Here is a 15,337-nt window from a genome sequence, read left to right as displayed (position 1 = left end):
AATTTCATAATTACTGTATGTGCTGCTTTTCCCTAGTGATCAAAATAGGCTAACTTCTGCCAGAAATCCAGTTGTCTGTTTCCAGGGGGAACACGCACACACTTTACATTGAGACATACTTTGTTGAAAGAGAGGCATGTCAATAAGTCAGAATATGATTACACTTTTAACTTCTCAGTGACAACCTGTATGGGATTCTATGTAGGATTGCTGCCCACTTCCCAGCTTTGCTTCTAAAGGCTTCAAATCCTATTGAACTCAATAAAGAGAGCCACTGGTTAGATTTGATATCAAATGCTTAGTTCATAAACCTTTGAATATGTAATTTTCTTCCAAAAGCTGGAGCGAGTTTTTTGTACATCTAGCATCTAATGGACTGCACTTAATCTTCTGGCTTTCCAGTCTGGGTCTAATAGCTCTAGCTTGGTAATAATACCTTTACCCAAAGGTAGATGCACTCCTTGGAAGCTAGATGGTTTCAAAGTAAAGATGCAATACTTTCAACCTAAACAGTAAAAAAAAGTTTAAATGTCTTTAAACCTTATCTTTAAACCCTCTTTAAACCTTTGGAGACTGTTTCATGACGCTAGTCATTGGCATGACTACAAGAGGTCAGTCTTGCAGCATGAGGCATAGATAAGAGAAACCTTTCTCTGTGTGGTTTTACCTTGAGGTTTTAGTTTAACTTTATAGCTAGCACACCAGGGTGCAGCTGATAAATTGCTGTACTTGAGACTTCTCAATATGAACTCAAAGTGAACAAATAATGAAGAACTCATGATTAATTTTATTGGATAACTAGTGAATTGCATGGTCTGACTTCACACAAAGTGTACAGCTGCGTGATTAAAAACTTAGGAGTGTAAAACTAAATATAAACTCTAATAGGAAAAATGCATGTGATGTAATTTAAGAAAAATGCAATGTGGTGCATGCCTATAGTAACAATGGTTTAGATCAATATGTCACCGGGTGCATGTTTACCTACGTAATTTTTCAAGAGCTGCTCCCCTCACCAGAATGGCTGTTTAACAACTTTTTAGTGTGATGAATGCAGTACTTGTTGAGAGGTTGGTGTCTAGGCTGGCAAAGTCAAGATAGATGGCAAAAGTGCAAAAGGTCAACTCTGATACCATCTTCCTTTCAATGCATCTGTTACAAGTGTCTGAGTAATCCTTTCAGCTAGCACTTCTTTGTTTGGTTCGCTCTTCAATGCGTAATTTCAGATTGCCTAATTTGAGGCAGCCTTATAACTGTCTTTATTTTGTGTGCAGAGTCACCACCAGAAATGCAGTTTCATCATTTGAGGTGATAAGAACGAAAGGATGTACGTTATATTTCTATAGCTCTCGCTGTGTGTTTCCTGTCATGTACATACATGACCATATTTATAGTATTTTTTTCTTGTAGACCCTGAGGCTATTTGCTTGTCTTTCAGTTTCCATTTATTCAAATTAAGTTGGAGACTTTGAGTACCTGATGACAGGCCTTATGCGTAGTTCCTTGTTTAATATGATCTTTTCTGCTTTACTGGTCTGTTACACCTGGTCTGTTATATCAATATAAACATGTGTGATTGCCTGTCTCTATACTAACATATTTATATGTAAACATGCCTATAGATAAGATATGCTTAGGGTAAAGTCATCCATTGTTATTTCCCTGGGGTAGACTCAACTAGAATATTTTCAGTATTTCTATTTCTTTTAAATATTAATAAAAAAAAAAAAGAGGGCAAGATGTCCTGAAAAACTTACTGTTACCATAATATGTAACAGAACAACTTTACCTGCTTAGGATAGGTATATCACTGGATATAATGATTTCTGATAAGGAAAATTTTTCAAGAGATACCATGGATCACAAATATGTATTTTGGAAATTTGAATGCTTGCTGTCTAGGCAAGGAGAATTGTTAGAGCAGCACATCAAACTTTGTGAAGTTCCTTGCAATATGAAGCAACATGAAAACCTAGGGCTATAACCCTGCAAGCACTTTAACATGTATGAACTATGTTGTTCTCTATGGGATCTCACTTGGAATACATGCAGGAAGGGAATTATATCTCTGCCTAAATAGAGGCAATGATGGTGCTGTGTCTTTACTTGTTTTTTGACCTCCTCTTAAGTTTGTCAGTATTATGCAAAAGAAATTGATTTATAAAAGGCAGCAATTGGAAATGGTAAAAGTAAAAATTTGTGCTGATTTTTTACAAACAATGGTTTTGAATGATAGCCATTGGAATGTAGTTTGCCATGCATAAGATGAGTTTCAGTTGCTTGCTTTTGATGAAGTATCCTAATGTAATAGCTGTTGTAGTAACCAAAAGTAAATCAGGAATCTCTGCCAGAAAAATATTGTTGGAACTGCTGTATATGTGAAAGCGTGTCAGAGATAAAGTGCACTAATAAGACCTGAACTGTGCCTTTTTTTCTTTTAATTGCTGCTTTTGTTGTTGTTATATGTTAGGTTTTATGTAGTTTTAAAGAAGATAAAGTATCTGAACTTTGTCAAGATATATTTAGGATTATGCATGGATATTGCCTCCTGGCAGTATAGAAGAATTAAGAGACAGACTTTTTTTAAGCTTATCAAGGGGAAGAATGTTTTAGTAATGAGTGATATTTAAACAGATTATTCTGCAGTCTCTGAAGGGGAATACTGGAAGCCCAATCAGATGAGAAAGCTGAACACAAACTGAATAGGAAGCACTGGAAAAACATTGTGTTTAACAACAGCATTAACTGAAAGACAGAGCCAATGCATGTATGGGATTTTTTTAGTGGTGGTGTTCTCCATTCATTGTGGAAGCATGTAACCAAAGCTGGAGGTACTGTCCTGAATATTGTATGTTCTGGACCAAACTGCTTTCATGGTACCTTGTATGTATATTATTCCTTTGTATTCTGGTAGTAGAAGCCAGTCAAAACATAGTAACAAATCCAAACTCGTATTTCAAAACTTTTCTTGAGCTTGGGAAACTCTGATTCTGTTCTTGAATCCTCAGGTTTGGGAATTATTGGTGCATTGATTCCTGTCCAAGAGATGGGCAATGTACTTGAGGCAATATACTTCTTTCTCCACTATTAATGAGTTTTGCTTTTTTTATGTTATCTGTTACTATTGCTCTGATTGAACTCAAGCATCAAGGATTACAAAGAGTCATGAATTTACTCTTTTTGTAGAAAGTACTGCTTTTTGCCACTTAACACTGTTGGCAACATAACAAGTCCTATCCTGATTTCTCTAATTATTTCTTTCAAGCTGGAAAGTCTACCCCAAAAGAAGAATTAGAGTCTGGGTTTTCAGCTGCTAGCAAAATAATGGGAGAAAAGGTAGACTGGGCAAGAAGAAACAAATGGGGCTTTAAGTATTTCTTTGGTTTAATTGATATTGACACTGTAGAAGTAATTTTAAGTGTCTATTTAAATTGCTAAAAAAAAAAAAAGTAATGTCCTGTATCAATAATTTGGGAAGTAAAAGAAGGATGTCTTATTTCTTCTGCAGAAATATTACTGTAGGCTGTTCTGTTTGCTTACTGCAATTTTATGAAAATTCCCACAGGCTGAGACAGTACTACAATACAGTAATATTAGATTTTATGCTCTGTTTTATAGCTGAGGTGTTCCAGAATGCTCTGCAGAGAAGAGTAGAGAAGGGATTATGACAGGACAAAACATACGAAGCAGCAGTTCCTGTTAAACTTGTGTACGTCAACTGAAACTTTGATTAAAAGCAAGCACTGGCCCCAAAGTTAGTTGCAAGGAGAAGCCACCTTAATGCACTTAAAAATATGCCGCTTGGGCGCTTTCTCTTAAACCTTTCCTTCCTGCGTATGATTACCCGCTAACTAGTTCTTAGTGTAGTTGCCAAACAGCAGCAGCTTTTCTCTGTTAAAGTTCTTCATTAAAGGACTGCTACTGAGCAAAAGCTGTTCACTTCTAGTGACGCTAATAACTACTGCTTTTGTTCAGTTCTATATATTTAGCTGAAATGTACCAGTTGTTCCAGTTTCACAGCTGATAGAAGTTCCAGCAATTTTCCCCAATTCAGTGTGACAAACTTGCAAGTTCAAGAATGATATTTTCTGCCCAACGCATGTGTGCTTTCAAATAATTACAGCATCTTGCTACTGTGTATAATACAAAACTTCAGTTAAAGCAGTTAAACACAGTATGGTGGAAATTTCTTTACAGTAGAACATCTAATTTGTTTTAAGAGCTCACTGAATTTTGTGAATTGGCAATTAAATGAAGAATTATAGTTTAAAAAAAAAACCCAACACAAATAGTTCTTGCAGTGGGTTGTTCTTACTTGGTTATTTTGGCAATGGTACCCTTAGTTGCCATTCACTTTTGCTGTCAAACCTGTAGGAAAGAGGTAACTTCTTCACCTTTGTTAGGTGACTTGGGAGGGATTTAAACAGTTAGTGGTGCCTCTTTTCAGAATGAGGGCAAAAAGAAAGAAGACCAGCAGGCTTCAATTATCTCTCGATGTCATCAACCTTACTATATTTTTAGTTAATTAAATATGCATTTAGGGCAGGAATTTCTGCGAGGTCAAGTCCAACAACATCTTTTCCCCTCACTGCATGGGTGGCAAAGCCATTAGCTTATACAGGGCAGAGAATGACTAGTGGTACCACAGTTGCATACAGAAATGGGCGTTGAAGTGTTAGTGAGGTTGCTGAAGGAACAGCAGCCGTCAGAACTGTTGGTATAGCATCTACTGAGAGAGATCATACCAGGGTGGCCTCAAGCAGTTCAGTAGTTCAGAGTTTGACTTGGAAAGTTTGACCCATGAAGGTGGCATCCTACTTTGTGTAAGTGCAGGGGGCTGCCAATTGCGTAGCCTGAAAAGGCTTTGCAAATCAAAGCGTTAAAAGCTGTCTTAAATTGGTAGAGCTCAGTATGGTCCTCTGATGGTCCTTGCAATACCTTTTTGCCTTGTGTTGCAACTTGATGGCACCAGGCTTCTGTTTTGTGGGCAGAAGAAATTAGATCTGTCCATTTGAACCACTCAGTAAAGCCTTTGCATGCATCTGCTCTAATGGACAACTGATCCTACACAACACTGAAACAAGATGTGGAGGTTCTCCCTTTCTGAGAGTAAGGCTGGTGGTGCTGTAGTGACTGAAGGTGACATGAAATTAGTTCCTGTGGATTGAAGACCTGCTTATTTTCTATATTTTATCGCAGAATCACAGAATTTTCAGAGTTGGAAGGGACCTCTAGAGATCATCTAGTCCAACTCCCCTGCTAAAGCAGGATTGCCTGGAGCACATTACTCAGGACTGCATCCAGGCGGGTTTTGAAAATCTCCAGAGAAGGGGACTCCACAACCTCCCTGGGCAGCCTGTGCCAGTGCTCTGTCACCCTAACTGTAAAGAAGTTTTTCTGTGTGTTGGAACCTTCCTATGTTCCAACTTGCACCCATTGCCCCTCATCCTGTCACTGGGAACCACGGAGAAGAGTCTGGCTCCATCCTCCTTCAGCCCACCCTTTAGATATTTGTAAGTAATAATAAGGTCTCCCCTCAGCCTTCTCTTCTCCAGGCTAAAGAGTCCCAGCTCTCTCAGCCTTTCAATATACCACCGTATATTGATACCTGGAAAAGATGTATTTACAAGGTGTTTAGTGGGTGGAGGGGCAAGGTGGCAAGTCAGGCTTGCCACCTTGGCTTCCTAATCCCTTCCTAATCAGCTGGTGATCTACATAACTAAAGGTAAAACAGTGCATATCTGTCTGTCTTGAACCTGAAGACATGCTTATGGTCCAAAAGTGTTGTGATAACGAAATGAAATGGAATCTCAAAGCCAAGGATCAGTAGATGAAGCCGTGTTAACTGCTTTCCTCACAAGTTTCTGGTATTTGTATGGCTCCCTCTCTCCACACCACGTGGTATCTGTGGGAGCAGCTGGTACAGTTTGATGTCTGAAACTGTTCATGGCTGACTGGAATGCAGAAGGAGCAGTCGTCATGACTCTAAGCTTTTTTCCTCCTACATTATTTGTTGCTGAATCACTAACTCTGCAGCAGCAACTGGATCAATCTCATGCCTGGTATTAATTGCTCAAGGGGAAGGGAAAAGAAGTCTGAACAGAGCTTTCTCTGCTTCTAATCCCGACCTTGTTAGTACCCAGCCTAGGCTGGAGAGGGACTATTATCATGCCCAAAAGACAGCAGCTGAAGCCCAAAGTAAGGTACTGGGAATAGTGTGATGTGGTTCAGTGATGTTTGGATTCCTTAAAGGAAGGGTCTACCGGGTGGTTTCTTGAGTTAGAAGCCTGTATTTTTTGTCAACAGAGAAGAGTTTTCATTTTCTCATTTGGGAGTAGAGACACCTGGCTGAGGAGAGCGCAATGGTGAGTTTTGCTGACTGGGATCCCCAGCTTAGGGTGGTAGCACTTGTGTGACAGAGGTCAGCTATTGTCTGATAGCTCCTCGCTTTTAATGCATCTGTGCAATAGGAAGCCCCAGAAGCCATGTGTGTGCTCATCTGATACGCATTTTTTTTCTAAAAAGTGTCTGTGTAACCACCCTACTGTATAAGGCCTGTGTGGCTCAAATCTTTTTGCATAAGAAAATAGGTCTTTGTGTTCTGCTCATTTAGAGCTGAGTAGCAGCACCAAGAAGTTCAATAGTGTCTGAAAGGAAGGACTTGAAACTTTTGAATGTGGCTGCATATTGTGTTTTATGATCATGTCCACTAGCTGACAGTGCTATTACAGGTTATGTTGCGTGGCCTGGCAAAAATCCAGTGGTTTTTTTCAAAATTTATTTTGCTAAATCTTTGCTGGAAGGGTGTGTTCATACAGTTATGTTACTGAAAAGGGACTGTGTTAAATTTCATGGAAGGCTCATGGCTAAAAAAAATCCAGTCGTAGAAAGCACAAACTACATATTTAGCAATACAAAATATTTCAGGCAGCAAATTTTGCTCTGTTACTTGTAATAACAGTATACCAATAATGTTATAAATGTGATGATTTTTTTTCCCCTGAGCATTCAATTCCTATTAAAATTTCCATTTTACAATCACTTTTTTGTACTACTAAAAGACTTTCAAGGGTCAGTTATTCGTTTATTTAAAGATAATAAGGCCATATTTATTTCAGAAATGGATTTCACCATAGTATTTAAATTTTTCTGTAATAATAGGTGTTGCGGAGAGAGCTCTTGAATGAAATTATAAGATAGGTTACAATAATTTTATAATCCCAATGCAATTTATGTTACTTAGCCTCTCTGGACTTAAGATCCTTTGATGGCACTCTTGTCTGTTGCAGCTGTTTTAAGCATGTGGTGAAAATTCATACTGTGAAAGTAAGTCATTTGAATTACTTTGTCAACAGAAGTTTCCCTTTTATGCATATTTTTGAAGTGGATGATGTGGAAAGATAGAAAAGATGAAATTATTTATAATGATTGTCAGTAATTTGTCCTGAGCAAGATTTGTATTCTGAAACTAACACTTCAATAATTAAGTTCAGTCTTTAGACTTAACACACTCCCAAAAAACCCCCGTAATCCTAGTAGCTTCTTTGCTCAGAGATGTTATCGTGATGCTAGCATTGATGCTTGTTTAACATTAAACTTTTTGAAAACTGCCTTTCAATCTTAGATCTCATTGGATCTTGTACAAAAAGAAAATCCCTCTGCTATTGAGTAAAAACAGTCCTGCTTGTATCTGCATATATGTATGGAATTTTGTTGCATAGTTGCACAAAGTTGCTGACTGATAGGTTGATATGTAGCAATAGCACCATCCTCACTGGCTCCTTCAGCTATAGTTGTAACTAGAACCAACATTTTAAGGCGGTATGATTTTATAACAAAACTCACATAGCCTGTATATTATCTGTATACTCATTCTCAAAATTATCTGTATACTTATTCTCAAAATAAGAAACAAATGTAACTACTTCTGTCTCCTGTTCTTGGGGAAAGTGCTTTCATATTGTTTATGTGGTGTTAAAACCAATTGTTTCACTTGTGTCTTTTTAAAGTGTTATGTAAAAGATCTCTCTACCAGTGCTGCTGTTAAAGTTTTCATACCTGAAGATAGCCTTTTTTCCTTCTTACTGCAAGGAGCAATTTAAAAAAACCCTTTGTTTTAGGAAATCGGTTTATTGATTTTTACCATTCTTCATGACTGGCTGAGGTATTTCATTTGTTAATGATGTAGTCTACTGTAATGTTCAAAGTATGTGAGAGTAGCAGTCCCACTTGAATATCAAACCTAGCTAGGGAGGAGTTGAGCGGTGACCAGAAAAAATAGCGCAACTGCAAAGGAGCTGAAGGGATTTTGGAGTTGGTTCTAGGATACCTCTGTTTTGCATTGCTTTGAAAACTCAGATATAAGCCTAGAACAGGCTTATGAATACCACTGACTCTTTTTATATTGAAGAAGAAATAGTAGCACCCGGTCCATTAGAAATACAGGCTTGTTTCCCCTGTTGGATTTGTAACTAATTGTTTCAGATTTCATTAGCGTGGAGTGGAAATTCTTTTAGAGCATGTTATTAATACTTTGTTAAGGCTCCTTTTACTGACTATGTTTGACCTTTTAGAGTCTGCTAACAGGATGCAGATTATTGATTAGAGTTCATGTAATTTGCTCCTCTTTAAAATTACTGCTCAACACCTATTTCATTGCTGGACATCTCAAAAAAAAAAAAAAAAAAAAAGAATAGCAAAAGACATGCATTAAGATGTGCAATTTGACAATGATTTGTGGATTTTTTTTGAAATATTAGCTTGGGCTTGGACACTTTTTTGTTTTGTTTAAGAGAATCTTGTGTAATGTGTAAAAGTACACTTAGCTTTGATGCTGTTGTCCCAGCCTTAAAATTACTTGCATGCGTTTTTACTGCTCATGTGCCAGCTCCTTAATTTGGTTTATATTTCTCTCGATCTGTGGGGGGTTAGTTTTTCCCTGCAGTTAGCAAAGTGTAGACAAAAATAAGAATTCAAATGGCTTCTGGGGTAACATTTATAGTTCTTCTAATTACAGAATTAAGTCCAGTTTGTGGAATTTCAATTAAATTGTTGAGCAATATGGAGTAAAGAAGTTGCGCGACACCTACTTCTGTCAAAAACCTTAGCTGCTATACAATTTTAAGGTTTCCTATTTTAACTCAAAGACTTTTAAAACACACTGAAAATATAAAGAAATATAAACTAAAGCACATAGGCTTGTTGGCAGAAGCTCACTCAGCCAAGGCTTCTAAAATAAGTGACTTGATTTACACAGGTGCTGTGTATTTATGGTTTCTTAGTTGGATTTTTGGTTGCCTAGTAGAAATAAAAGTCAGATAACACCCAATTTATTTAAAAATCCATTTAGGGTTGTTAATGTGACTTTTGACCAAAATGTAGCCCTCTTAAATACCTTGTGTCAAAACAATATTGGAATGGGATAGTGGTGGAATATTCTTTGTCCAAAATGCAGTCAAGAATTGTTCTAACAATTTTTCTGGTCGATCAGCTTGTAAGAGAATTACAAAAGGAGTCATAACTACTACAAAGTCTTTCTTCCAGCACACAAAAGACTGAAAATGTGCTGGCTAGTCTGTGGGACAACTGATGACTGGGATATAAAAGAGAACTCAAGAAAGCTAGAAGAAGCTGTAGATTCCCAAGCTGTAGTCCTGGTTGAGACATGCAGAAAGAGACTGTATGGAATTGTAGGAATCATGAAGTTAGAGCAAAAATGGGCAGATTGGGCACAAAGAAATTACCAAGACTAACTGGTGTTCACCAAGAGCTCTGAGGAAATTTAAAAGTAAAATAGCTGGATTTCTAACAGCTTTCTAACAAGTTTTCAGTTCTGTAGTACTAGAGGATGTAACTGTGATGCCAAAACCCAATTGTGTCTGGGGACCTTGAGAACTAGAACCAAGTTAATGTGTTGTCTCTACCAGACAAATTAATAGAAATTGTCATAAAATAAATTTTCTGTAATGTGAAGTCTTGCTTTATAGATTTCTTGTAGTTTTTGTAAGAGTCAACAAACCTCAAGTCAGTAATTGATTGGGCATGGATGAATAACTGGCCAAAACCAGTAGGCAGACAGTTGGAAAAAACGTATGTTGGTGATAAAAAGTATTCAGGGTAGTAAGGAAGAGGGCTAATTGGGGGAAAACAAATGGGGGAAAGGCGTTATAAGATTTAGTAATTACGCAGTAAAATGTCAGATGATATTAATTGTAGGTAGAGATGAAGTGATACAAGTGGAAAAAGCAGTCCTATGTTGTCATACAAAATGAGAGGCTTTGAGTAGGCTATTAGCACTGAGGAATAAGACCACACAGTTCCATGATAACATCAACTTGTTGCTAGGCAGCAAATCAAAAAGCAAATGAAATACTAGGAATTATTAGAAAAGGAATAGAGAACAAAACAGGACATACTTATGACAACGAATAAATTACATGGTTCACCCACAAGTTGAGTATCATGTGCAACTTTTCTCCTATCATCTCAAAATAGTTAAATTAAAGCTGGAGAAGGTTCAGAAAAGAGCAGTGGGAGTGATGGAGTTGATTCTTTATATGGTACAATTAAGTGGACTGGAGCTCTTCAAGAAAGAATTTCTGGGAATGAGTAAATCACTAGAAGTGCAGAGAGGGCAGACAGGGATGGAGAATAAGATGAATTAGGGACTATCAATTGAACCTAGCAGGAGCCAGGTTCAAAGCAAACTAGAGGAAGCACTTCTTCATGCAGTGAGTAGTAAAGATACTGCCAAAAGACCCTGAGGGTGCAAGAAGCTGGTGGTGCCTAGGGCAGGCTGGATGCGTACTTGGGAAAAGAGATGCACTGCGTGGTGATACATAGACAAATTACTACCTAACAAATCACAAGTGATTAGAGAGTAGAGTATGAAAGCAGAGGGAAGTATTGTTTATGCTTGATCTCTCTTTTCCTTTTCTTTTTGTACGTAACTTGTGGCTGCTCTTAGAGTTAGAATGCAGGACTATGCTGAAATGATAAACTGACTTCCGTTTAGCTTTGTCCCAGTTTTCCAAGATGAAAAATAAAGTCTGTGATAGAAATAAATATCATACTCTTTCAGATTAAAAAAAAAGAAAAAAAAGTTATCCGATACAGTCATCTTTAAATTCTCTGATTTTTTCATTACAGGGATAAGCAAATTTTTGCAAGTCTCTGGTGATCATGTGGCTTTTCAGAAGCATCTTTTAATATGAAAACATAGAACCATAACCCTCTAAAAATGTCCTACTCAATTATCTTATATTAAAAATATTCCTAAATCATTATTATACAACTAAGCAAAAGCATGTTTGGCTGTAGAGTTTTCTTCTGCTTGCAAAAAGACTTATTTCTCAATAGAAGTTAAGTGCTCTAAAATCCCTCTGTCATGAAAAAAAAAAAGAAGAGTTTTCTCAGTTATGCTAAAATTTGAATGTAAATTGTAAAACTGTTAGTTGGAGGAATTGTTCTTTGGATGCCACTTCTCTATTGGCAGTTTAGATAACTGTGTTTCTGTAGCGCTAATATTCAAAGGACTTTTGTAAAAGAAGGTGGAAGGTGTTCTGTAAAAGCAAACCTGTTCTTTATGAAAACTTTGTTTCCATATACAGATAGCCATTTGGAAGAATTTCCTACTCTCCTTCACTGTGCAGCCAGATTTGGATTAAAGAACCTTGCAGCGTTTCTACTCAATTGTCCTGAGGCCACATGGGCTTGCAAAATAACCAACAAATACGGAGATGATCCAGCAAGTATCGCTGAGAAGCATGGGCACAGGGAACTAAGAAAATTAATCAAAGAGTTGTCAGTAAGTCCGTATGCTTTTTTCATATGTCATCTGTAACCAGGGGACTACGATGCTGTACTACTGAGATCCCATAGTGTCTCCTCTTGTAAAGCCTAATATCTTGTAGTCCTTCTGTCTGAAAATATTATTATACTCCTGTCTCAGAAAGAGGGACCAAAATGGGGTATCACCCCTTTCCTTGTGCACTGTCATAATGGAGATCAGAGTTTTTGTGCTGCTTCAATTTTAGGCAGGTAATGGAAGGAGAACAGTGAATCGCAAGTACCTTATGCGGCCTAGCTAGATTGGTGCTTTCAGTGCCCAAACAATGGTTATATTGTAAGCAGTCTAGCCCAACTGTGTATAGTATGAGATAAAGACTTCTTAAAAGTGACTCTGAACTGTCTTAGCACTGCCACACTTCAGCATTCAGCCAAGAGGGGTTGCCCTGCCTTGGCTGGCCGCTCCACTATGAAGGAAGGCTAAATTTTATCACCCTTTGTTAGATGGAGTCAACCTTTCTTCAGTTGGGTATGCAGGAGGGGTTTTGGGCAAGAGTTGCCTTTCTACATGAAAGATAATAGAATAAAGGTCTGTGCATAAGTTCTAGCACACAAAATACTGGCAATAACATCTAACAGAATTGGCAGTATAAAAAGTAATATACTGTAGTAACATTTGAGAGCTTTAACCTATTTTAAGTCTTTATTGTGCTAACTATAATATGAGCAGAGATGATAATTCTTGCCCCAGAGGTTTTAAAGCCTAGAGAACAAATCAGGTAAATCATATATCAAAAGAGAGACCGGATGTGAATGTTGGTATAAGTAAGCCTACGTTGTGAAGACCTGGTGCAGCTTTGCTGATGGTGTGTGGGTTTTTTGTTGGTGCTTTTTTGGTGTTGGACTCCATGTTCACAGGCAAATGGTAACCACAGACATGAAAGAGGAGGAAATCAAGAACTGAGAAAGCCAAAAGTTTCACTTTTCTGTTAAACAATCATCTTATTGTAACTATGGATAGACATAAGACTAATGACAGCATTTGGAGAAATGTAGGATAATAGCTGTGTAGATTATGTTGGGGAGAATGTTTTGCATGACCAAGGAGGAAAATGCAAGAAACCTAAGAGTAGTTTAATGTAGAAAGAGATACCATAAAGAATGGAAACATTAGCCGACTGAGGTTAGTTACTACAATTCTAGAGCAAGGATATAGGGATTGGTCAAGTTTTTTCTTTGATACAGTTGGCATCTAATATAAAGGTGAAAAGAGGCATCGAGAAAACTGAAGACAAGTTTACTGTGATCGGTGTTGAACCACACAGATAGCTTTAGCAGTGTTTTATGAGTGGATTTTCTTTTCAATGACTTCAAGGGGAAGAAAATTGAAGATCCTAGAGCCAGAAAGTAAGGCATTTTGGCAGTGGTCAAGATGCCGAATGAGAATGTGCTATTTAACTTTTTGTTGTTGTTGAACAGCTATTGATACAGGCTCTTAAAAAACTGAGGGTGGGAGAATATCTGCAAAGCAGGTATTTCTCCTTTTCTAGTACTGTTAAAGAAAGCTATGCCTGATTGAGGATGTGATATGGTATCTTTTCTAAAGTGATGGAATATTTGCTTGCATTTACTGCATGATGAATCTGATTAGTTCTCAAAAGCACTGCAGAGCTTTTTCTATTGACGGAGTGCAAAGGGGTGTTGGCCTACAGAGGTGATGCTTTTTCCTCCATTTTTGACACCGTGGTTGAAATCAAATATAACTGAAGGAAATGTGATCTTCCTTGCCATCTGGCATAAAGCTGTCCACAAAGCCAAGCTGTCTTCCTGGATCAGCATGTTAGTAATTTCACATTTAACAATTTCTAATTGCTTTAGTTCTCTCACAGTCATCTTTGTACTGGTCAGAGAGCTCCTGCCGGTAGCAGTCTGACGTATATGGTCAGGCCCCTCAGCTTTTGGAGTTTACCAGTTTGCCTTGAAAAGAATGGAACTATGTTCCCCAGCATCCCTACCTGTGGATCTGGCTGGGTGCCATCTTTGTATGGTCAGGTACCCCCAGTACATGCTATGGGTAAAGGTTTGGTAAGACTAGGCAGAATGTGAGAAAAGTGATAATTAACTCTCAGTGAGATGCCAAGATTTCTTTTCTAAGATGGTCATGGGAGTCAATGTTAATTTGGTTAATTTATCATGTTGAATGCTAATGGTTAATTCCATAGGACATTTATGTCTTATGCTAGCGTTGTAGAAACTCACCCCCCTGCACTTCAGATGTTTCTTTGTTGTGTACCCCATATGGGACTGGAGGTTTCAGAAAATGGGTAATTTTTTTTTTTTATCCTTAGAAACGCACTCATATTCAACCTTATGCTATTGTTTGGTGCCTCTGTAAGATGAGACATAACCTTTGCTGGTACAGGCAGACTACAATTGATATGCATTGAGAGAGTACATTGCACTTCTATATTTATTTTTTTTTAACATTTTGGTAGATTGTTAGTGACAGAAGGCCATGTTTGTGAGGGTGAAAAATTTCGCTCTAAAAAGCCTGCAAAGCATGTGCATACCTCTGATTAGCTTTTCTTTTTTAGTATGATTATTTATTGTCCCAATAAACTCTCAGTATAAAATTATCATTCTAAAACATGGATTAATAATGGTAACTCTGACTTTTATACAATGTAATTTTTCATTAAAACAGTTCCTTCGTGGTACATATCTGCAATTGCTTGCACGCAAACAGTTAACAATAGTTGTTCTCTGCTCATGATGACTGCTGTCCCTAGTGTGAATACTTAGCACAGAAGTAAAAACAGCTCTACTATCATCATAAGCATGTGTAGTCTGGTTAGGATGTGGAGTTGTACTACCCATTTTCAGTTGATTCAAATGCCGTGGCTTACTAATGCAACACAAGTAAAAACTGGAGCATGCTTCAAGTCTGCCAAATGTGTAATACGGTATTTTAGAAATGTTAGCCCCAACCACTGGAAGAAAAATGGCTTATTTGTGTCCCCTGTAATAGTGCACTTAAGAACAAAAACACTTACTGTACTTCTGTAATTGATGGGAATGTGGAAAAGAAATATTTGCATGGCTCTGAGCCAAGCAGAATTTAGTTTAGCCACGTTCCAGGAACTTCCCGTTACAGCTGGGGTATTGAAATTGCTCGTTATTACAATAGAAGTACTTTTGTACTTGGCTTACCTCTCGCTGTTTTAAAATTGTTACCTGCGTTTTGACATTCCTTTAAGGAATAGCCCCAGAATATACACAGTAATTCATCAGTTCTATCTTAAAGAGCAATAGGGTTCCCAAGAAATGAGTGTATTAAAACATACCATTTGTCCAAAATCCTGGAAAGTGTCTTTCATTTGCCTTGGCACTGGAGAATCCTTAGGGGACTAAGAATTCCCTGAGATGGTTAGAGAGAGAGTGCAGCAAAAGAAGGGGCAACACCACAGCTACTGCTTCTGCCTTCAAGCCCAGGGCTTTGCAGTGCAGTCCTCTTTGGTGGCTGGTGAGCCGATCTGTGCTCAGGGCTTTT

At 37.8% G+C, this 15,337-nt stretch overlaps 1 protein-coding gene across 1 annotated transcript in view; it reads left to right on the top strand.

Annotated features, from left to right (window-relative positions):
• The window catches only part of BANK1 (B-cell scaffold protein with ankyrin repeats 1), a 131,211-nt gene that overhangs the window by 34,007 nt on the left and 81,867 nt on the right, over positions 1-15,337 (top strand). The window contains exon 8 of the mRNA XM_009885531.1: positions 11,610-11,806. Coding sequence (XP_009883833.1) covers positions 11,610-11,806 — 197 coding nt within the window. The remainder of the gene's footprint in view (positions 1-11,609; positions 11,807-15,337) is intronic.

The sequence above is a fragment of the Charadrius vociferus genome, unplaced genomic scaffold (genome assembly GCF_000708025.1).
Source record: "Charadrius vociferus isolate BGI_N301 unplaced genomic scaffold, ASM70802v2 scaffold55, whole genome shotgun sequence".
NCBI lineage: Eukaryota > Metazoa > Chordata > Aves > Charadriiformes > Charadriidae > Charadrius > Charadrius vociferus.
Note: the sequence above shows the minus strand (reverse complement) of the source record. Positions and strands in the feature narration are given on the sequence as shown.